Source organism: Anas acuta, chromosome 18 (assembly GCF_963932015.1).
Source record: "Anas acuta chromosome 18, bAnaAcu1.1, whole genome shotgun sequence".
In the NCBI taxonomy this organism is placed as follows: domain Eukaryota; kingdom Metazoa; phylum Chordata; class Aves; order Anseriformes; family Anatidae; genus Anas; species Anas acuta.
In genome coordinates this window covers 989,018-1,007,116 of record NC_088996.1, presented here as the reverse complement: position 1 = coordinate 1,007,116, position 18,099 = coordinate 989,018, and the positions used below count along the sequence as shown (strand labels likewise).

The 18,099-nt window shown below is 41.8% G+C and overlaps 1 protein-coding gene across 5 annotated transcripts in view; it reads left to right on the top strand.

Moving 5' to 3' along the window:
- LOC137841826 (myosin heavy chain, skeletal muscle, adult-like) overlaps nucleotides 1-17,657 on the top strand; it is a 79,762-nt gene extending 62,105 nt beyond the window's left edge. For 3 of the 5 annotated variants that reach the window (XM_068655199.1, XM_068655198.1, XM_068655197.1), the window contains 32 exons: nucleotides 224-287; nucleotides 469-567; nucleotides 663-766; nucleotides 882-1,020; nucleotides 2,281-2,399; nucleotides 2,518-2,667; nucleotides 3,420-3,590; nucleotides 4,363-4,672; nucleotides 4,766-4,851; nucleotides 5,383-5,470; nucleotides 5,552-5,669; nucleotides 5,751-5,874; nucleotides 5,960-6,096; nucleotides 6,199-6,454; nucleotides 7,552-7,794; nucleotides 7,884-8,060; nucleotides 8,137-8,282; nucleotides 8,382-8,472; nucleotides 8,560-8,949; nucleotides 9,184-9,310; nucleotides 9,413-9,531; nucleotides 10,714-10,910; nucleotides 11,309-11,492; nucleotides 11,579-11,744; nucleotides 11,925-12,049; nucleotides 12,426-12,734; nucleotides 15,372-15,575; nucleotides 16,137-16,262; nucleotides 16,358-16,528; nucleotides 16,615-16,719; nucleotides 16,844-16,939; nucleotides 17,353-17,657. In XM_068655199.1, the coding sequence (XP_068511300.1) occupies nucleotides 224-287; nucleotides 469-567; nucleotides 663-766; nucleotides 882-1,020; nucleotides 2,281-2,399; nucleotides 2,518-2,667; nucleotides 3,420-3,590; nucleotides 4,363-4,672; nucleotides 4,766-4,851; nucleotides 5,383-5,470; nucleotides 5,552-5,669; nucleotides 5,751-5,874; nucleotides 5,960-6,096; nucleotides 6,199-6,454; nucleotides 7,552-7,794; nucleotides 7,884-8,060; nucleotides 8,137-8,282; nucleotides 8,382-8,472; nucleotides 8,560-8,949; nucleotides 9,184-9,310; nucleotides 9,413-9,531; nucleotides 10,714-10,910; nucleotides 11,309-11,492; nucleotides 11,579-11,744; nucleotides 11,925-12,049; nucleotides 12,426-12,734; nucleotides 15,372-15,575; nucleotides 16,137-16,262; nucleotides 16,358-16,528; nucleotides 16,615-16,719; nucleotides 16,844-16,939; nucleotides 17,353-17,508 (5,097 nt within the window). In that variant the 3' untranslated portion in view covers nucleotides 17,509-17,657. Of the gene's footprint in view, nucleotides 1-223; nucleotides 288-468; nucleotides 568-662; nucleotides 767-881; nucleotides 1,021-1,702; nucleotides 1,722-2,280; nucleotides 2,400-2,517; nucleotides 2,668-3,419; nucleotides 3,591-4,362; nucleotides 4,673-4,765; nucleotides 4,852-5,382; nucleotides 5,471-5,551; nucleotides 5,670-5,750; nucleotides 5,875-5,959; nucleotides 6,097-6,198; nucleotides 6,455-7,551; nucleotides 7,795-7,883; nucleotides 8,061-8,136; nucleotides 8,283-8,381; nucleotides 8,473-8,559; nucleotides 8,950-9,183; nucleotides 9,311-9,412; nucleotides 9,532-10,713; nucleotides 10,911-11,308; nucleotides 11,493-11,578; nucleotides 11,745-11,924; nucleotides 12,050-12,425; nucleotides 12,735-15,371; nucleotides 15,666-15,705; nucleotides 16,263-16,357; nucleotides 16,529-16,614; nucleotides 16,720-16,843; nucleotides 16,940-17,352 lie in introns of those variants that run through there. The other 2 variants (XM_068655200.1, XR_011088775.1) reach the window with 2 other exon arrangements.
- Nucleotides 17,658-18,099: the final 442 nt, after the last annotated feature.

Sequence of the window (18,099 nt, the reverse complement as noted above, 5' to 3'; positions counted from 1 at the left end):
TCTATGTTCAGCATACTTTAAATATACATATGTGATGCTATTGGTTATTTTCATGGGCAAAAATTTAAAAGAAGACCTTGTCTTAATGGTGGAAATATACCTAATTCTTAAGAAAAAGTCTCTTAAGAAAATCTGTACTCAGTAGAATAAATGGCAAAAAACTCACTGTTTCAGATATATTTTTATGTCACAAATTTTAAGATTTTTTTTTATTCATTTAAAGGGTAAATTCATCAGAATTCACTTTGGTGCCACAGGAAAACTAGCTTCTGCTGATATTGAAACATGTAAGACACCTTCCTGAGCTGTTCGCAATCCATCCACCCCACTCATCTATCTATATCCATCCATTCATTTCATCCCATTGTTTATCTGCCATTTGCTTTTTTTTCTTCATGCCTTCTCCCTACTTCATTTTTTCCTTTTTTATTTTGTTTCCTCTTGTTTCTAATTATATTTTCCTTCCAGATCTGCTGGAGAAATCCAGAGTCACCTTCCAGCTCAAGGCAGAAAGAAGCTACCACATATTTTATCAGATCATGTCCAACAAGAAGCCAGAGCTGATTGGTAGGAAGAATGACCAGACTTGGAGAAAGTTTGCTCACACTATTACATACTTGATGACTAAACTAAGCCTGTGCATCACCTTTTCTTACTTTCAGACATGCTGCTAATTACCACTAATCCATATGACTATCACTTTGTGAGTCAAGGTGAGATCACTGTTGCCAGTATCAATGACCAGGAGGAGTTGATGGCTACAGATGTAAGTAATATGTAAAATGAGTAAATGTAAAATAAGTAACATGTAAAATTACTTACATAAGTAAAATGTTGTAATGTCTCCCAGACAAAGCTTTATTTCATTGTTTCGATTGTAGAGTGCCATTGATATCCTGGGCTTTACTGCTGATGAAAAGGTGGCCATTTACAAGCTGACAGGAGCTGTCATGCACTACGGCAACCTGAAGTTTAAGCAGAAACAAAGAGAAGAGCAGGCAGAGCCAGATGGCACAGAAGGTACTAGCAAAGTCTGTTGTTGACCTAGAAGCAATACAATAACTCTCTCTTTAAAAGATAGTAGAAGAGCAGTTGAAATGTGTAAAAAAACCCAAGTCTTTAGGTGGAGCTACTACCAAGTGGAGCTAGTATGAAACTGCCATCCAAAGCATATTCTTTTTTTCAATGGCTACCTGATCTTTGTTTGAAGTATAAAATATTAAATATTAAAAATGTAAAAACATAAAATATTAAATTATTACTATTAATTCTCTCCTGGACTATCAAAGTTTACAATAGCACAACCCACTTGGTGTGCTCGTATTAGAGACCCACTGGCAAGAAGATTTTTCATAAAATATATTTACAGTTTCTATTTTAAAGAAAACCAAGGCATTAATTTCACTGTGTATAAACCAGGTATTAGATTTTTTTCACAAGAAAAATTTAACTATCCTTTAATTTCTTTCTTCTCTTTTGTACATTCAAACCCATAAGTTATCACTGTGTAGTAGAATTATTTGAGCATCAGTCTAAGTGAAACATAGGTACACTAGGCTGGGGAAGAACTGACTTTCTGTTTCTCTGCTGATTACATAATCACTTGTATGTCATATAATGTAAGTATGTTTAAAAAGACTGATCCCAGCCTTCTTCCACAGAATGTTCATAGATGGCCAGCTTCAGGACTACATTTTGAGGTTTTGGTCCTGAATGAATGAGTATGTCTGTCTTTTTGTGATGACTATAACTAGCAGTTTCCAGAAAGTGGCAACTCTAATTCTTGCCTGTAATTTCAGAATGTATTCCCCTTCAAGCTTACATCTGCTGTCAAAGAAATCTGCAGGGACCTTAAATGCATATTTTGGTTTACACTCAGGCAGTCATCTTGATAACGCTTAGGTGTATTTTTTTTTTTCCTTGTTTTTTTTTTTTTGTTTTGTTTTGTTTTGTTTTGTTTTGTTTTTGTTTATTTTTTTTGGTGTAGATATCAGTTAGCTCTGGATTGAACTGATAAACAGCTTTCAGGGTGAATTTTTAGTAAAAACTTTGTTTCTTAATACTTTAGGGAAGATTTTCAAAAAACATAAATACCATTTAGGTGTTCTGCTCTGAATGGCGTTTGAAACAAGGATGTTTTTTTTTAATGACTGCCATACTTTACCTGAGATACAGTAAGCAGAATCTGATATGGCAGTTGCTCTGGAAGTATTTTATCACGCAAAATGCTGCATGTCTTCTTCAACTTGATTTTTTTCGTCTCCTTCTCCTGCTACTTAGTTGCTGACAAGGCTGCCTACCTGATGGGTTTGAACTCGGCTGACCTGCTCAAAGCTCTGTGTTACCCCCGAGTCAAGGTTGGGAATGAATATGTGACCAAGGGTCAAACTGTGCAGCAGGTAGCAAACAGTTGGTAACTGGGAACTTCTGGCTAGTGTCATTTACTATCTTGCTCTTGTGTCATTAAATATCTTTTTTTTTTTTTTTTTTTTCCTGCTGCATTATTCTTTGTTTCAGGTGAACAATTCAGTGGGTGCTCTGGCAAAGGCTGTCTATGAGAAGATGTTCTTATGGATGGTTGTTCGCATCAATCAACAACTAGATACAAAGCAACCCAGACAGTACTTCATTGGTGTCCTGGACATTGCTGGCTTCGAGATCTTTGATGTAAGGAGCACATGTCTGAGGCCTGCTTTTGGAGAGTGAGATTACCAAGCACTATTATTTGGAAGAGTTAGCATGCTAATTGTTTTGTAATTTTCTTGGGGGGGGAGGGGGAGGGAGGATCCTTTATTTATTTATTTATTTATTTATTTTGTAGAACAGAGCAAAATCCTCAGAAGCCTCATTAGTATAAGAACAGAATTATGTTGTTTGTATAGAAGTAGCAATCACAATTCTATTTCCACTAACATTTTAAGATTTATGTTAGAGTCATGTTAAAGATTTTTTAAAAATTCTGCATACATATATGTATATGTAAGTATACATAGGGAGCTACTGTATCTCCTTAGAACTAGGATCTCTTAGGATTTGAAAGTCTAGTGACAAATATATAGTAGGTTAAAGATGTGTAAATATTTCAAAAGACCAACAAATGACTAGATAAATGTTTGATCAGAGAGACTGAGTAATTAAAACTGAAGCCCAGGGCATACAGTCATACAGTCATACTTTAGGCTGAACAAAGAAATAATGAAGCAATTCATGAATTTTAGGAGATTCAATAGGAATATTTGCTCTGGAAAGTTTTCCATTCTCATTACATAGGTATTTATTTGGAGAGCTTCATATAGGTCCTGCTATGACACAGCCCTAATAATAGTTCTGTTTTAACAGGAGAGATGTATAAAGGATTAAGAATGACAAAAAAAATTTGTATCTTGACAATTGGCATTTTTTCTTTTTACCCTGGGAAGTTCAACAGCCTGGAGCAGCTGTGCATCAACTTCACCAATGAGAAACTGCAACAGTTCTTCAACCACCACATGTTCGTGCTGGAGCAAGAGGAGTACAAGAAGGAAGGAATTGAATGGGAATTCATTGATTTTGGGATGGACCTGGCTGCCTGCATTGAACTCATTGAAAAGGTACATTTCCAATTCAAACTGTCTTGCATTTTCAAAAGCTCATTTTTAGAGATTAACTGTTTCTTAAACAAACAAACAAAAAAACTCTCTTCCATGTTTAATTTCATACATTCTGTTTTAGTCACTGAAATATCTCTTGACCTCTACAATTGCTTATTTTACCTTAGAGATATTACAAAGTCTATAAATAACTATGGAAGTCATCCCCCACACATCTCTGTACGAAAGATGTCTCTATTGAAAGACATTATTTCAAAAATATAGAGAAGATCCTAATGTAAAATAATTATATATTCTTAAGGTTCTGGAATGATTTTATCTGGACAATACCTTTTTTTTTTTCTTTGTGGTTCATATTAAAGTAAATAAAGGACAATAAATTCTGTCTGTTCTTGTAGTACAAGAAAAAGAAAGGCATTTCTTGCAGTTCTGTGTAATTTAGGGAGCCGGTTAAAAGTATAAAAGTGAAGTAAATATAAAATAGACATACTTGTGAAAGACATTTTTAAACATAATCATTGTTTGTCTCCCTGATTTATTAATTTAACTTTAATTAACTAATATAAAAATAAAAAATAAAAATCCTGAATCACTGTGTCAAAGAGTCAAGCAGGTGAACCACTGTTTATTTAAGTTCACTTTTCAGAAGCAAATTCTGTTCAGATCAAGGTGTTTTGCTTGTTCCTCAGCTTCCTGTCTTTTACTATAGTGTCTTTAAGACCAAGCATTGATCATATAGGCATTCTTATTTCTGTATTGTAATATCTTCCAGCCCATGGGCATCTTCTCCATCCTGGAAGAGGAGTGCATGTTCCCCAAGGCAACTGACACCTCGTTCAAGAACAAGCTCTATGATCAACATCTGGGCAAATCCAGCAATTTCCAGAAGCCCAAGCCTGCCAAAGGCAAAGTTGAGGCCCACTTCTCCCTGGTGCACTATGCTGGCACAGTGGACTACAACATCACTGGCTGGCTTGAGAAGAACAAGGACCCCCTGAATGAAACTGTCATTGGATTGTACCAGAAATCATCAGTGAAGACACTGGCCTTACTGTTTGCCAACTATGGTGGAGCAGAAGCAGGTCAGTTTTTTAAAATTATGATTTTTCCACATTCATAATATGTGAAGATTAACCCCCAAAAGATAATAATAAAAGATACATTTGTTTTTGAAGAGGCTAGTGGTGGTGGTGCTAGTGGTGGCAAGAAAGGTGGCAAGAAGAAAGGGTCATCTTTCCAGACTGTCTCAGCTCTTTTCCGGGTAAAGTATGAATTTCATTATCACTATAGTGACATGAACATAGTTTCATCTCTGAACTACCTGAACTTCCATTCTTATCACCACTTGAGTTTTATGATGAAAGAACAATATCTATAAAATGGGTAGAAATTACCCACTACCTTTTCCTCTTGTTTTTCTGTTCACACTTAGGGTATATTTCAAGCAATTTTCAGTTTGCCCCCTGAATTTCTTTCAAAATACCACTTAAGGTCTTGGTGAAGAACTTTTTTAACATAAATTGTGATGTAATAAGAATAATAATTGAGGCTTGTGTTAAAATTTCGATATAGTAGCTTTTCATTTTTTTTTCAGATTAAGGTGCAGAATTTTAAACTTTCTTTTAATAAGAGTAACTATGTATGCAGAAGGATTGATTAAATATAAATTCTGGATTTGAAACTTGATTACTTCCCTACTCCTAAGATTCATTATATTAGATTCATGATGGCTAAATACAGAATGCGCAAAAGTAAAAAAATTTAATCTAAACTTCTGCACATTATCCCACAGGAGAACCTAAACAAACTGATGACCAACCTACGGAGTACTCACCCCCATTTTGTTCGTTGCATCATCCCAAATGAAACTAAAACACCTGGTAAGATAGTCCAGCAGAAAGAGATTTTCCTCTGACACATCCATTCTGTATTGAAAACTGATTTGTGCAATAAATGCTTAGGTGCTATGGAACATGAACTGGTATTACATCAGCTACGCTGTAATGGTGTGCTGGAAGGGATACGAATTTGCAGGAAGGGATTCCCCAGCAGAGTCCTCTATGCAGACTTTAAACAGAGGTAAGGATCCTTTTAGCATGATTTCAAGTAAAGTCAAAATTCAGAAAGCTCAGCTTTATCTTGCTTTTTTGCTTTTCACAGGTACAAGGTGCTTAATGCCAGCGCTATTCCAGAGGGACAGTTCATTGATAGCAAAAAGGCTTCTGAGAAACTTCTGGGGTCAATTGATGTGGATCACACCCAATACAAATTTGGTCACACCAAGGTACAAACTCTTCCTGACTCAATTACTATGTGCCTGTGCCTAGTTCTACCTGGCAGTGATGTGTTGCAACATTCCCTTTCTCAAGGTGTTCTTCAAAGCTGGGCTGCTAGGGCTCCTGGAGGAGATGAGGGATGAGAAGCTGGCACAGCTCATCACTCGCACACAGGCCAGGTGCAGGGGCTTCCTGATGAGAGTGGAGTACCAGAGAATGGTGGAGAGGAGGTAGACATTGCTCATCTTCAGTTAGAGTCATTTTCCTCTGGAGGAAAGCGTCACCATTCATCACACTGAAAATAATCAATGTATAATTTCATTATGCTTCAGGGAGTCCATCTTCTGCATCCAGTACAACGTTCGTGCATTCATGAATGTCAAGCACTGGCCCTGGATGAAGCTGTTCTTTAAGATCAAGCCCTTGCTGAAGAGTGCAGAATCTGAGAAGGAGATGGCCAACATGAAGGAAGAATTTGAGAAAACCAAGGAAGAGCTTGCAAAATCTGAGGCAAAGAAGAAGGAGCTGGAGGAGAAAATGGTGAAGCTGGTGCAGGAGAAAAATGATCTGCAGCTCCAAGTGCAGGCTGTGAGCAACATTAATTAGTTTATTTATACAGAGAAATTATTAAATTTGACCTAACCCTTCCTTCAGAGTACATAATACACACACTGCACTCTAAACTATCTTAGGAAATATTGCAAGCTGAATAGCATATAACTGAATGTAAAATTCAGGCCACATTATTTCTACATTCAGAGTTACTGTTAAAAAGTCAAGGTCTAGCTTCACAATTAATTTCAAATCTTATTCTTTATGCCTATAATTACACATCTCCATGTAAGGTCATGGCATAAGGCATCATTATCACCTTTGCTATGTACCTAGTAGAGTAGGGGCAATCATTCTATTGATCAACTATTATGTCTTACTTCAGTTATCCATATGAAGAGCTTACTGCCATTTATTAGGCATATCTCCTGAGTTCCTGTAGCTACTGATCCCAGAGGACATAGATGACCAATACATCCCATGACACAACTGAAAACATTATGTATTTGTCTCCAATGCCTTCTGGTCTCAAAATCTTAGGCATCATCTAGACAACATCCTCGAGTTGAGAGTCTGTTCAGGGAAAGATGAATGTTGTTTAGTGTCCACTGACTGTAACAGCTGTGCATCAACATTTTGGAGTTCAGATAACCAGCTCTCATGCAATCAGTCATTTAGTGATGTTAATCTCAATCACATTCTCAGTGTTTACAAAGAAGGCAGCTTAGTGCACATTAGAAAATTTACCAGAAAATTGCAAATATTTTCTCAGAACAAAGTGGAAGTATTTACATTTCTCAGTACATCCACAGAAATTTGAAATTGACAGTCATAATAATTGGAAACTTAGGGTGACAGATATATTACAATCACTTTCAAATGGAAAATGTAAATTAAACCTGATAACCTACTGACATACATGAAATACAGAAAATAAAACAACATATCTGGTTTTGCGAAAGGTCTGAAAAAATAAACTTATTGAAAATTTCTGATTTATATTGTAAATGCACAATATCCATTTCCCAAAAAGTAATCCTAAGAGTCTTGCTGATCTATTCCTAGAATATTAAATAACCTTTCTTCTGCATTAAAAGAATAAATGTTCAAACAAAACTGTATTATCCCACCAGGAAGCTGATGCTTTAGCTGATGCTGAGGAAAGATGTGATCAGCTCATCAAAACTAAAATCCAGCTGGAAGCCAAAATTAAGGAGGTGACAGAACGGGCCGAGGATGAGGAAGAAATTAATGCTGAGCTGACTGCCAAGAAGAGGAAACTGGAGGATGAATGTTCAGAGCTGAAGAAAGACATTGATGACCTGGAGCTAACCTTGGCCAAGGTTGAAAAAGAAAAACATGCCACCGAAAACAAGGTATGAGGCAGAAGACGTCAGTCATACTGTGCTATTATGGGAGTCTTGTACCTACTTGCTTTAATTACACTTGCTCCTTCTCATCAAAGGTGAAAAATCTCACAGAGGAGATGGCAGCCCTGGATGAGACCATTGCCAAGCTGACAAAAGAGAAGAAAGCCCTCCAAGAGGCCCACCAGCAGACACTGGACGACCTGCAGGCCGAAGAGGACAAAGTCAATACATTGACCAAAGCAAAAACCAAGCTGGAGCAGCAAGTGGATGATGTAAGCACATGTGCCTCCAGCAAGACAGGACAGGTATGGAGTTCAACCTGCCTGGCATTAATGGAATTGTGTTTAGCTGGAAGGGTCCCTGGAGCAAGAGAAGAAACTGCGCATGGACCTTGAAAGGGCTAAGAGGAAACTTGAGGGAGATCTGAAGCTGTCCCAAGATAGCATAATGGATTTGGAAAATGATAAGCAACAGCTGGATGAGAAACTGAAGAAGTAAGTGTGGTTGTGGGACACCTGAATGTGGGTCAGGTGCATTCATTAGGTAGTGTTATTTGGATGTTAACACTGTGTTTCTGTATGCTTTGTGCAAAGGAAAGACTTTGAAATCAGCCAGATCCAGAGCAAAATTGAAGATGAGCAAGCCCTGGGCATGCAATTACAGAAGAAGATCAAGGAGCTGCAGGCAAGCCTCTGTTCCTTCCCTTCAGCCCTTCAGAAGGACATCAATACAAGCAGGGCATGGGTGTGAAGGGTCTTGCATTTTCCCCAGGCCCGTATCGAGGAACTGGAGGAGGAAATTGAGGCAGAGCGAACCTCTCGGGCAAAAGCAGAGAAGCACCGTGCTGACCTCTCCAGAGAGCTGGAGGAGATCAGCGAGCGCCTGGAAGAAGCCGGAGGGGCTACAGCAGCTCAGATTGAGATGAACAAGAAGCGTGAGGCAGAATTTCAGAAGATGCGCCGCGACCTCGAAGAGGCCACGCTGCAGCACGAAGCCACAGCTGCCGCCCTGCGGAAGAAGCACGCAGACAGCACAGCTGAGCTTGGGGAGCAGATCGACAACCTGCAACGAGTCAAGCAGAAGCTGGAGAAGGAGAAGAGTGAGCTGAAGATGGAGATAGATGACTTGGCCAGTAACATGGAGTCTGTCTCCAAAGCCAAGGTACAGAACATATTGTAGACTACTGGAAAATAAATATTGTGGAATTATATCTTTTTCAAAATATGGCCAGGTTGCATATAAGTCTGTGTATAGGACTGTATTTCTAATCTGAGGGCAACAATGAGCATGATATAGCTTTTACTTTTGGCTGCAATTTTCTTTTGAGAATCCTGTTGTTCCGAATGAGGAGGAGTCTACATACTTATCGTCTTTCATACCTCATCATCTGCACAGGCAAACCTGGAGAAAATGTGTCGTACTCTAGAAGACCAGCTGAGTGAGATAAAGACAAAGGAGGAGGAGCATCAGCGCATGATCAATGACCTCACTGCTCAAAGAGCTCGTCTGCAGACAGAATCAGGTGAGAAAGCTTCATCTATTGTGGAATGGGAGAGCATACTATAAAGGTTTGGTTTTGGTCACAAGTGACAATTAAACTTTTCATTTCTGTATGCTTCCCTAGGTGAATATTCACGCCAGGTGGAGGAGAAAGATTCTCAGATTTCTCAGCTGTCTCGAAGCAAGCAGGCATTCACTCAGCAGATTGAGGAACTCAAGAGGCACTTAGAGGAAGAGATAAAGGTGATGTCTTTTTTTAAGTTGGCCAATGAAAACATACTAAACTTCACACATTGAAGTTATGGGGAAAGGGGCTATAATGGGAAAAGGGAGTAGTCTACAAGCAGCTGGGAGAAGTATTACAATTGCTAGCTCTTGTTCTCATGAGAGACTTTAATTTACCAGATATCTGCTGGAAATACAACACAGAAGGAAGGAAACAGATTCGGAGGTTTCTAGAGTGTGTAGAAGATAAATTCGTGACACATCTGGTGAGCAAGCCAACTAGGGACAGGGCCCTACTGAACCTGCACTTCGGGCACAACAACCCTGTGTGACAATATAGGCTGAGGGAAGAGTGGCTGGAAAGATGCCTGGAGGAAAGGGACCTGGTAGTATTGGTTGATAGCCAGCTGAATATGAGCCAGCAGTATGCTCAGGTGGCCAAGAAGGCCAAGTGCATCTTGGCTTGTATCAGAAATAATGTGGCCAGCAGGACTAGGGAAGTGATTAACCCTCTGAACTTGGCTTTGATGAGGCCACACCTTGAATACCATCTTCAGTTTTGGGCCCCTCACTATAAGAAGGACACTAAGGTGCCAGAGCACATGCAAAGAAGGGCAGCAAAGCTGGTGAAGGATCAAGAAAACAAATTTTATGAGGAGCAGCTGCAGGAACTGGGGTTGTTTAGCCTGGAGTAAAGGACGCTCAGGGGAGACCTGATTGCACTACTATAGGAGCCTAAGGAGGCTATAGCAAGGTGGGGGTGGGACTCTTCTCCCAAGCACCAAGTGGTAAGACAAGAGGAAATGACCTCAAGTTGTGTCAGGGGAGGTTTAAGTTGGATATTAGGAGAAATTTCTTCACTGAAATGTTTGTGAGGCATTGGAGAAGACTGCCCAGGGAAGCAGTTGAGTCACCATTCCTGGAGGCTTTCAAAAAGCGTGTAGATGGGTAGCTTAGTGACATGGTTTCATGGTGGACTCAGCAGTGCTAGGTTAAAGGCTGCAGTGGATGACCTTAGATGTCTTTTCCAACCTAAATGATTCCATGTTTCTATGAATATGATTAACAGATTTTGTCCTCCAGCCTTCACTGCAAGTATCTCGACCTTTCCAGTGTTTGCATTTGAAGTGTTAAATTCATTCATTCAAAGAGATTCTCCAGGATGTAATATTCCTTATCCCACTACTATTTTTCCCCCAGGCCAAGAACGCCTTGGCCCACGCCTTGCAGTCTGCTCGCCATGACTGTGACTTGCTCCGGGAACAATATGAGGAGGAACAGGAAGCCAAGGGTGAGCTGCAGCGTGCCCTGTCGAAAGCCAACAGTGAAGTGGCCCAATGGAGAACTAAATACGAGACAGACGCTATTCAGCGCACGGAGGAGCTGGAGGAGGCCAAGTATGTGGGCAAGTTGAGAAAGATTAAAAAAATCTAATGCAGTAAATATGAACAGACAAATGTGATTTTGTCATAAAAAAGGAGGCTGTGCTTTATAGCAGTGCAATGGCCTGAAGAAATTATACCCTATAAAAGAAATATTTGAAAGATGTAAAAAAAATACTTCCCTGGCCCAGAGGATGGTACAAACACCTTATGGATTGTAGGCACAAAAGGCACAAGTGCTGAAGCATGGGAAACAGAATTGTGATGACAATGGATGATTTCAAGATTGCTTCCAATGTCTGTGCTGTGAATGAACATATTGAGAAGACAGAAAATGTGCTCTTCTAAAAAGCCCATCAACCATAGACCCTTTGCTCAGAAGCCTTGATCTGTGCTTACTTACCCCTTTCCAGGAAGAAGCTGGCACAGCGCCTGCAGGATGCAGAGGAACACGTTGAAGCTGTCAACGCCAAATGTGCTTCCCTGGAAAAGACAAAGCAGAGGCTGCAGAATGAGGTGGAAGACCTGATGATTGACGTAGAGCGATCAAATGCTGCCTGCGCAGCTCTGGACAAGAAGCAGAAGAACTTTGACAAGGTATTCTGGCCTCTGGCCCTGTGCTTCCTGGGCAGGGCATCTCCTCACAATTGCCACATCCATACTCACACCCTGTTGCTCCTCAGATCCTGGCAGAGTGGAAGCAGAAGTACGAGGAAACACAGGCTGAGCTGGAAGCTTCCCAGAAGGAGTCTCGCTCTCTCAGCACGGAGCTGTTTAAGATGAAGAATGCCTATGAGGAGTCCCTGGACCACCTGGAAACGCTGAAGCGTGAGAACAAGAACTTGCAGCGTAAGTCCCTAGCTCTCTGCTGCTGGCTGGATTTTCTCACAAGCCAGTCTGTCCTCCACTCCACAAAGGTCCTTGCCCACAGGTCTGCAAGGGTACCTGTCATGTTCGTGTGGCTGGTACGGTCTTTTCCCTCCTTTATGCCCTATGTCTGACCATGCCTTGTTTCACCCTTCCTTACAGAGGAGATTTCTGACCTCACAGAGCAGATTGCAGAGGGAGGAAAGGCAATCCATGAGCTGGAGAAAGTCAAGAAACAGATTGAGCAAGAGAAATCTGAAATCCAGGCTGCCTTGGAGGAAGCTGAGGTACACAGTGCTAATGAATGGTGTCCAGACTGAAACAATGGGAGCAGAAATCTGCAGATGTGGCAAGAAAGACAAACTGTATTTCATGCGGTATTGTATGCCCATAAACACCGATTTCCAGACTGGAGTACTTTGGAACAGTGTGAATGATAAAAGCTTGGGAATTTCAAACAAATGTCACTTCTTTGTTTCTACTGGGTCTGGAGATCTAGCCTCAGTATGTATATCATCCACAGTGAAGGAGCCCCTTTCCTTTAGACATAATTTGGAAGATATTTATTAGACATAATTTGACATTATTAGACATAATTTGGAAGATAACTTTAGGAAGAAGCATTTTAAAAGGATTTTAAAATTCAGTTTCTTTGTTATTCAGGCCTCTCTAGAACACGAAGAGGGGAAAATCCTGCGCCTCCAGCTGGAGCTCAACCAGGTCAAGTCTGAGATTGACAGGAAGATAGCAGAGAAAGATGAGGAAATTGACCAGCTGAAGAGAAATCACCTCAGAATTGTGGAGTCCATGCAAAGCACCCTGGATGCTGAGATCAGGAGCAGGAACGAAGCCCTGCGGCTGAAGAAGAAGATGGAGGGAGACCTGAATGAAATGGAGATCCAGCTGAGCCATGCCAACCGCCAGGCTGCAGAGGCACAAAAGAACCTGAGAAACACACAGGGAGTGCTCAAGGTATGGCAATACCAAACATATTCACCTCTTTCTGACATTGCTAAAAAATATCTGGTACAGTATCAGTTCTACAACTATGTGAAAATAGGCAGGTAGGCAGTGATGAAGCTCCAAGAAGAAGTCTGAAGGAAATCAAGAGAGACTTCAGGGCCTTAGGAAAACTTGTTAAGGAGGTTAAAGATCGGGAGCACAGGTGGTATTTTCCTCTATCCCTCCAGAGGCAGGGAATAATGAGGCAAAGAACAGGAACAGCCAGCAAATCAATACCTGGGCTCCAACCCTTTGGAAAAGGATCTTTAGTCAGGATTTAGCAGGGCTCGTTGATAGGGCTTTAAACTAGATTTGAAGAGGTAAAGGTACAAAACCAGACTTGACAGACAAGCCTGGGGGTGGTATGACAGCGGTTATGAGACAGTGTGGTAGCAAGCTCCAGCGCACTGCCATCCCAGCTGAGGCAGGAGATGGACAGTCAAGTTGCAGCAAAGACACAAGGAGTTCTCAAAGTAAAGCTAATTTTGTGCATGTAGCTATCTAATGTGACATGATTATGGAACCATAGAATGGGTTGGAAGGAACCTTAAAGACCAACTAGTTCTAACCTCCCACTAGATCATGTCTCACAGGGCCGCATCCAATCTTTTATTGAACACCTCCAAGGATGGGGCATGTACAACATCTGTGGGCAACCTATTCTAATACCTCACCACTCTCTGAGTGAAGAATTTCTTCCTAACATCTAATCTAAATCTCCCCTCTTTTAGTTTAAAAACATTCCCCTTTGTTCTGTCATTATCTGACTAAGCAAAAGTTCCGTCCATCTCTTTTATAAGCTTCCTTTAGGTATTACAGAATCACAGAATTTCTAGGTTGGAAGAGACCTCTAGATCATCGAGTCCAATCTCTAACCTAACACAAACAGTCCCCACTAAACCATATCCCTAAGGTCTACATCTAAATGTCTTTTAAAGACTTCCAGGGATGGTGACTCCACCACTTCCCTGGGCAGCCTGTTCCAGTGTCTAACAACCCTTTCAGTAAAGAAGTTCTTCCTAACATCTAACCTAAAACTCCCCTGGCACAACTTTAGCCCATTCCCCCTCATCCTGTCACCAGGCACGTGGGAGAACAGGCCAACCCCCACCTCACTACAGCCTCCTTTAAGGTATCTGTAAAGAGCAATAAGGTCGCCCCTGAGCCTCCTCTTCTCCAGGCTGAACAAGCCCAGCTCCTTCATCCGCTCCTCGTAGGACTTGTTCTCCAGGCCCCTCACCAGCTTCGTCACCCTTCTTTGGACCGGCTCAAGCACCCCGATGTCCTTCTTGTAGCGAGGGGCCCAAAACTGAACACAGTACTTGAGGTGCGGCCTCACCAGAGCCGAGTACAGGGGGACGATCACCTCCCTAGCACTGCTGGTCACACTGGTTCTGATACAAGCCGTTCAGGATGCCGTTGGCCTTCTTAGCCACCTGAGCACACTGCTGGCTCATATTCAGCCAACTGTCCACCATCACTCCCAGGTCCTTCTCTGCCTGGCAGCTCTCCAACCACTCATCTCCCAGCCTGTAGCTCTGCTTGGGGTTATTGCGCCCCAGGTGCAGGACCTGGCACTTGGCCTTGTTGAACTTCATGCAGTTAACCTCAGCCCATCGGTGCAGCCTATCCAGGTCCTCCTGCAGAGCCTTCCTACCCTCAAGCAGATCGACACATGCGCATAGCTTGGTGTCATCTGCAAACTTACTGAGGGTGCACTCAATGCCCTCGTCCAGATCATTGATGAAAAGTTGCCCCCTTAATTAATTTTCAGAGAGCATTGCATTAATAATAGAAAGGAATTTATTGAGTAAGCAACAGCAAGCAAAACAGTGCTGGGCGGCCGGGGAGTCTCGGCTCCACCAACAGCACGCACCTCACCCCCACCAGGGTCCCTTTTTATATCTTGGTAATTCTGGGATTACGCAGCACATCCTGGTATATTCTGCGACTGCGCGCACTGTTGCTAGGGGGTCGTTTCTGTCCCTCTGGTGGTCGTGAAGATGAAGGCCATAGTCTTCCTCAGCGTTGTGGTTCAACTTCTGTTTTTATTTGGTCATATTGGTCCAGTGTGAGACAGGAAGGCAGGATGTTGATACACTAGTTTAGCAACTTATCAGGAGATGGTTACACGAGCTTTGCAGCAGGGTCTTTGAACAAAAGAGGCAACTGAGATGCAGAAGGAGAGAAGGGGAGGGGGTTCTCTTTTTTGTTACATTAAGCAAAAGAATTTTCATAGTGTCTAGCCAAGCATTATACAGCTCCTTACTTCAGCAGGGAGTTTTCACAACTCCCATTCCTCAAACAGAACTCCTTGTTTTTATAATACAAAAGACAATAAACAAACATTTATTGTGTATTACAATCCCTCCTTTTTCTTTTAGTTACTCATTTTGTTCATTGAATCTCTGCAATGCCTGGCTACTAAGAACTAATGTTTCCTCCCAGAGACTTCTCCTTGTTAGGTTGAACAGCCCCAACTCTCAACCTTACTTCATAGGAGATTATGTTGTCATAATAGTTACATATCTAAATTATTATAGAATGGCAGTAATTGCCATTGTCCAACAGTGCTGTGCCACCTTATTTTTCTTTTCTCTCATACAGGATACCCAGATACACTTGGATGATGCTCTCAGGACACAGGAAGACCTGAAGGAGCAGGTGGCCATGGTGGAGCGTAGAGCAAACCTGTTACAGGCTGAGATTGAGGAGCTGCGGGCAGCCCTGGAACAGACGGAGCGGTCAAGGAAAGTGGCTGAGCAGGAATTGATGGATGCAAGTGAGAGAGTTCAGCTCCTCCACACTCAGGTTAGATTCTTGGATGAAAATACCATAAATAGTCATTGATGGAAAATGCTGTGTAAATACTATGTAAAGAGATACATTAGTTAAAATACTGTGTAAGTACTATGTAAAGAGATACATTAGTTGCCCTAAGCTGTTCTTTAGTGTTTAGATATTCTGTAGGAAAAAGAATTTGAATTATTTTTTCTCATAACAACAGGTGCCTTAATCATCATTTTCACTATCTCATTAAGACAGTCCCATTTCAAAATATTGTATTTCTTTCCTGATTTTTCATCTGTGTAAGTTCTTAAATTGTAAACCCTTCTATTAAGGGATTGTATCTTAGCCTAAATCACAGTTATTACCCTTATACATAGAATGGGACTATAGCTAAGTAAGTAGGTTGCCTTAGAATTCAGGAGTGCTTCTCTCTGTTGTCTAGTGTATATGTACTGATAACATTTTTAAGAAGGTGCTAATATAAGCCATAGAGATTATAACTTAAAATTTAAATAGTATAGTACTTAAACTAAGTGTTCTGTTTTGCAACAAACTGAAGAAAATGTTTTCCTTCTTTGACAGAACACCAGCCTGATCAACACCAAGAAGAAGCTTGAAACAGACATCACCCAAATTCAGAGTGAGATGGAGGATGCCATCCAGGAAGCCCGCAATGCTGAAGAGAAGGCCAAGAAGGCCATCACAGATGTGAGTTGGGGAATTCTGTCACTGAGGATGGTGGATGTATCCTCCCTCAAAATGTCTCCAGCCACAAAATGCCTTTGATTGTTTTGCCTTTCTAGGCATCTATGATGGCAGAAGAGCTGAAGAAGGAGCAGGACACTAGTGCTCACCTGGAAAGAATGAAGAAGAACCTGGACCAGACAGTGAAGGACCTGCAGCACCGTCTGGATGAGGCTGAGCAGCTGGCCCTGAAAGGAGGCAAGAAGCAAATCCAGAAGCTGGAGGCCAGGGTGCGTGGGGCTGGTATTTGTGCACAAGTGAGCATGTCCCTTGGAGAGGTACCGGAGAAGCTCCAAAGACAGATTTTTCATTGCAGGTGCGGGAGCTGGAAGGGGAGGTTGATGCTGAGCAGAAGCGCAGCGCTGAAGCTGTGAAGGGTGTGCGCAAGTACGAGAGGAGGGTGAAGGAGCTGACCTACCAGGTAAGGGAGAAGGCTCTTTATGCTGCCACAGCCTCCACACAGCACATCGCCCCCAATGGAAATTGTTAACTTTATGTGTTGGCAAAACCAACTCTCTCTCTTTCCTTCTTACCAATCACTGTAGTCTGAGGAAGACCGGAAGAATATTCTCAGGCTCCAGGATCTGGTGGACAAGCTGCAGATGAAGGTGAAATCCTACAAGAGACAAGCTGAGGAGGCTGTGAGTACTGCTTGGAAAATGGGCAAGAGTTGCTTTCTGTGGGTGTCACACAGATGCTGAGGACATAACTTTGAAAATACCATTGTTCGGTGATTGAGGGTTTCAGGGTCTTTGTCATCTAGATAAACCACCCTGATACCTAAGCACAAATGAGTAAGTACATAGATGCAAAGATCAAGTGATGAAACAGCGCCTCAAGAGCAACAGTGTACTGGTGCAGTTTGTTATGGTGAGGTCCTGAATAAAGGAGGATGATGAGGTCTTTGAGAGGGTTCTGGGTCAGCAGTGTTAGGTAGGAGACAGGAGGTCTGTGCTTTCTCTGGGCAATCACCACAGACCGTCAAGGCCTAGGTGCATGAGGAGTGAAACCCCTGCCTGAGGCTCCTTGCCACCAACTCCCTCTCCCCACACAGGAGGAGCTGTCCAATGTCAACCTCTCCAAATTCCGCAAGATCCAGCATGAGCTGGAAGAAGCCGAGGAGCGGGCTGACATTGCAGAGTCTCAGGTCAACAAGCTCCGAGCAAAGAGCCGGGAGTTTCATGGCAAGAAGATAGAAGAGGAAGAGTGAGGATATCACGTGGCAGCAAAGTGGCCTGGGGGATGCACAAAATGTGAACCCTTTGTCACAGGGATTGTCATTATAAAAGGAAGCCTTTTATAAATAATCATTACAACCACCTCTGTGTCTAGAGAATAAACACTACATGTTCCTCTGCATACACAGCAGAAGCAGTGGTTTTATTTGTTATAATTCAATACATAAGTTACATAAGTTTGGGGCATTTTCAAAGAATCATTTTATTTCGTTTTTATACTTGGACACCAATAGAGCTTTCTTAATCCCATCCCCAGTGTTTCTCCGCTGTATTCTTTTATATTACTGACTTGTGATTAACACTAATTCACTTCCCACACTGGCAACAGGAGAGGATTAGGACAGAGGCAGGAGTATGTTGTCTGTCCCAGCACAGCAAAAAATGTTTCTGCATTGAGGACCTCTCTCCAAATGGGTGCAGTATACAGGCGGTCTGTGCTGGCCCATTCTCACTTTGGCAAGCTGGATTTAGAGCCAAGCCCAAAAGCCATCTGTGTGGCTCTGAGTCCTCATGAAGGAACTTATGCAAGGACTGAGGTGCTGCCTTTTCAGAATGAGGCAGAT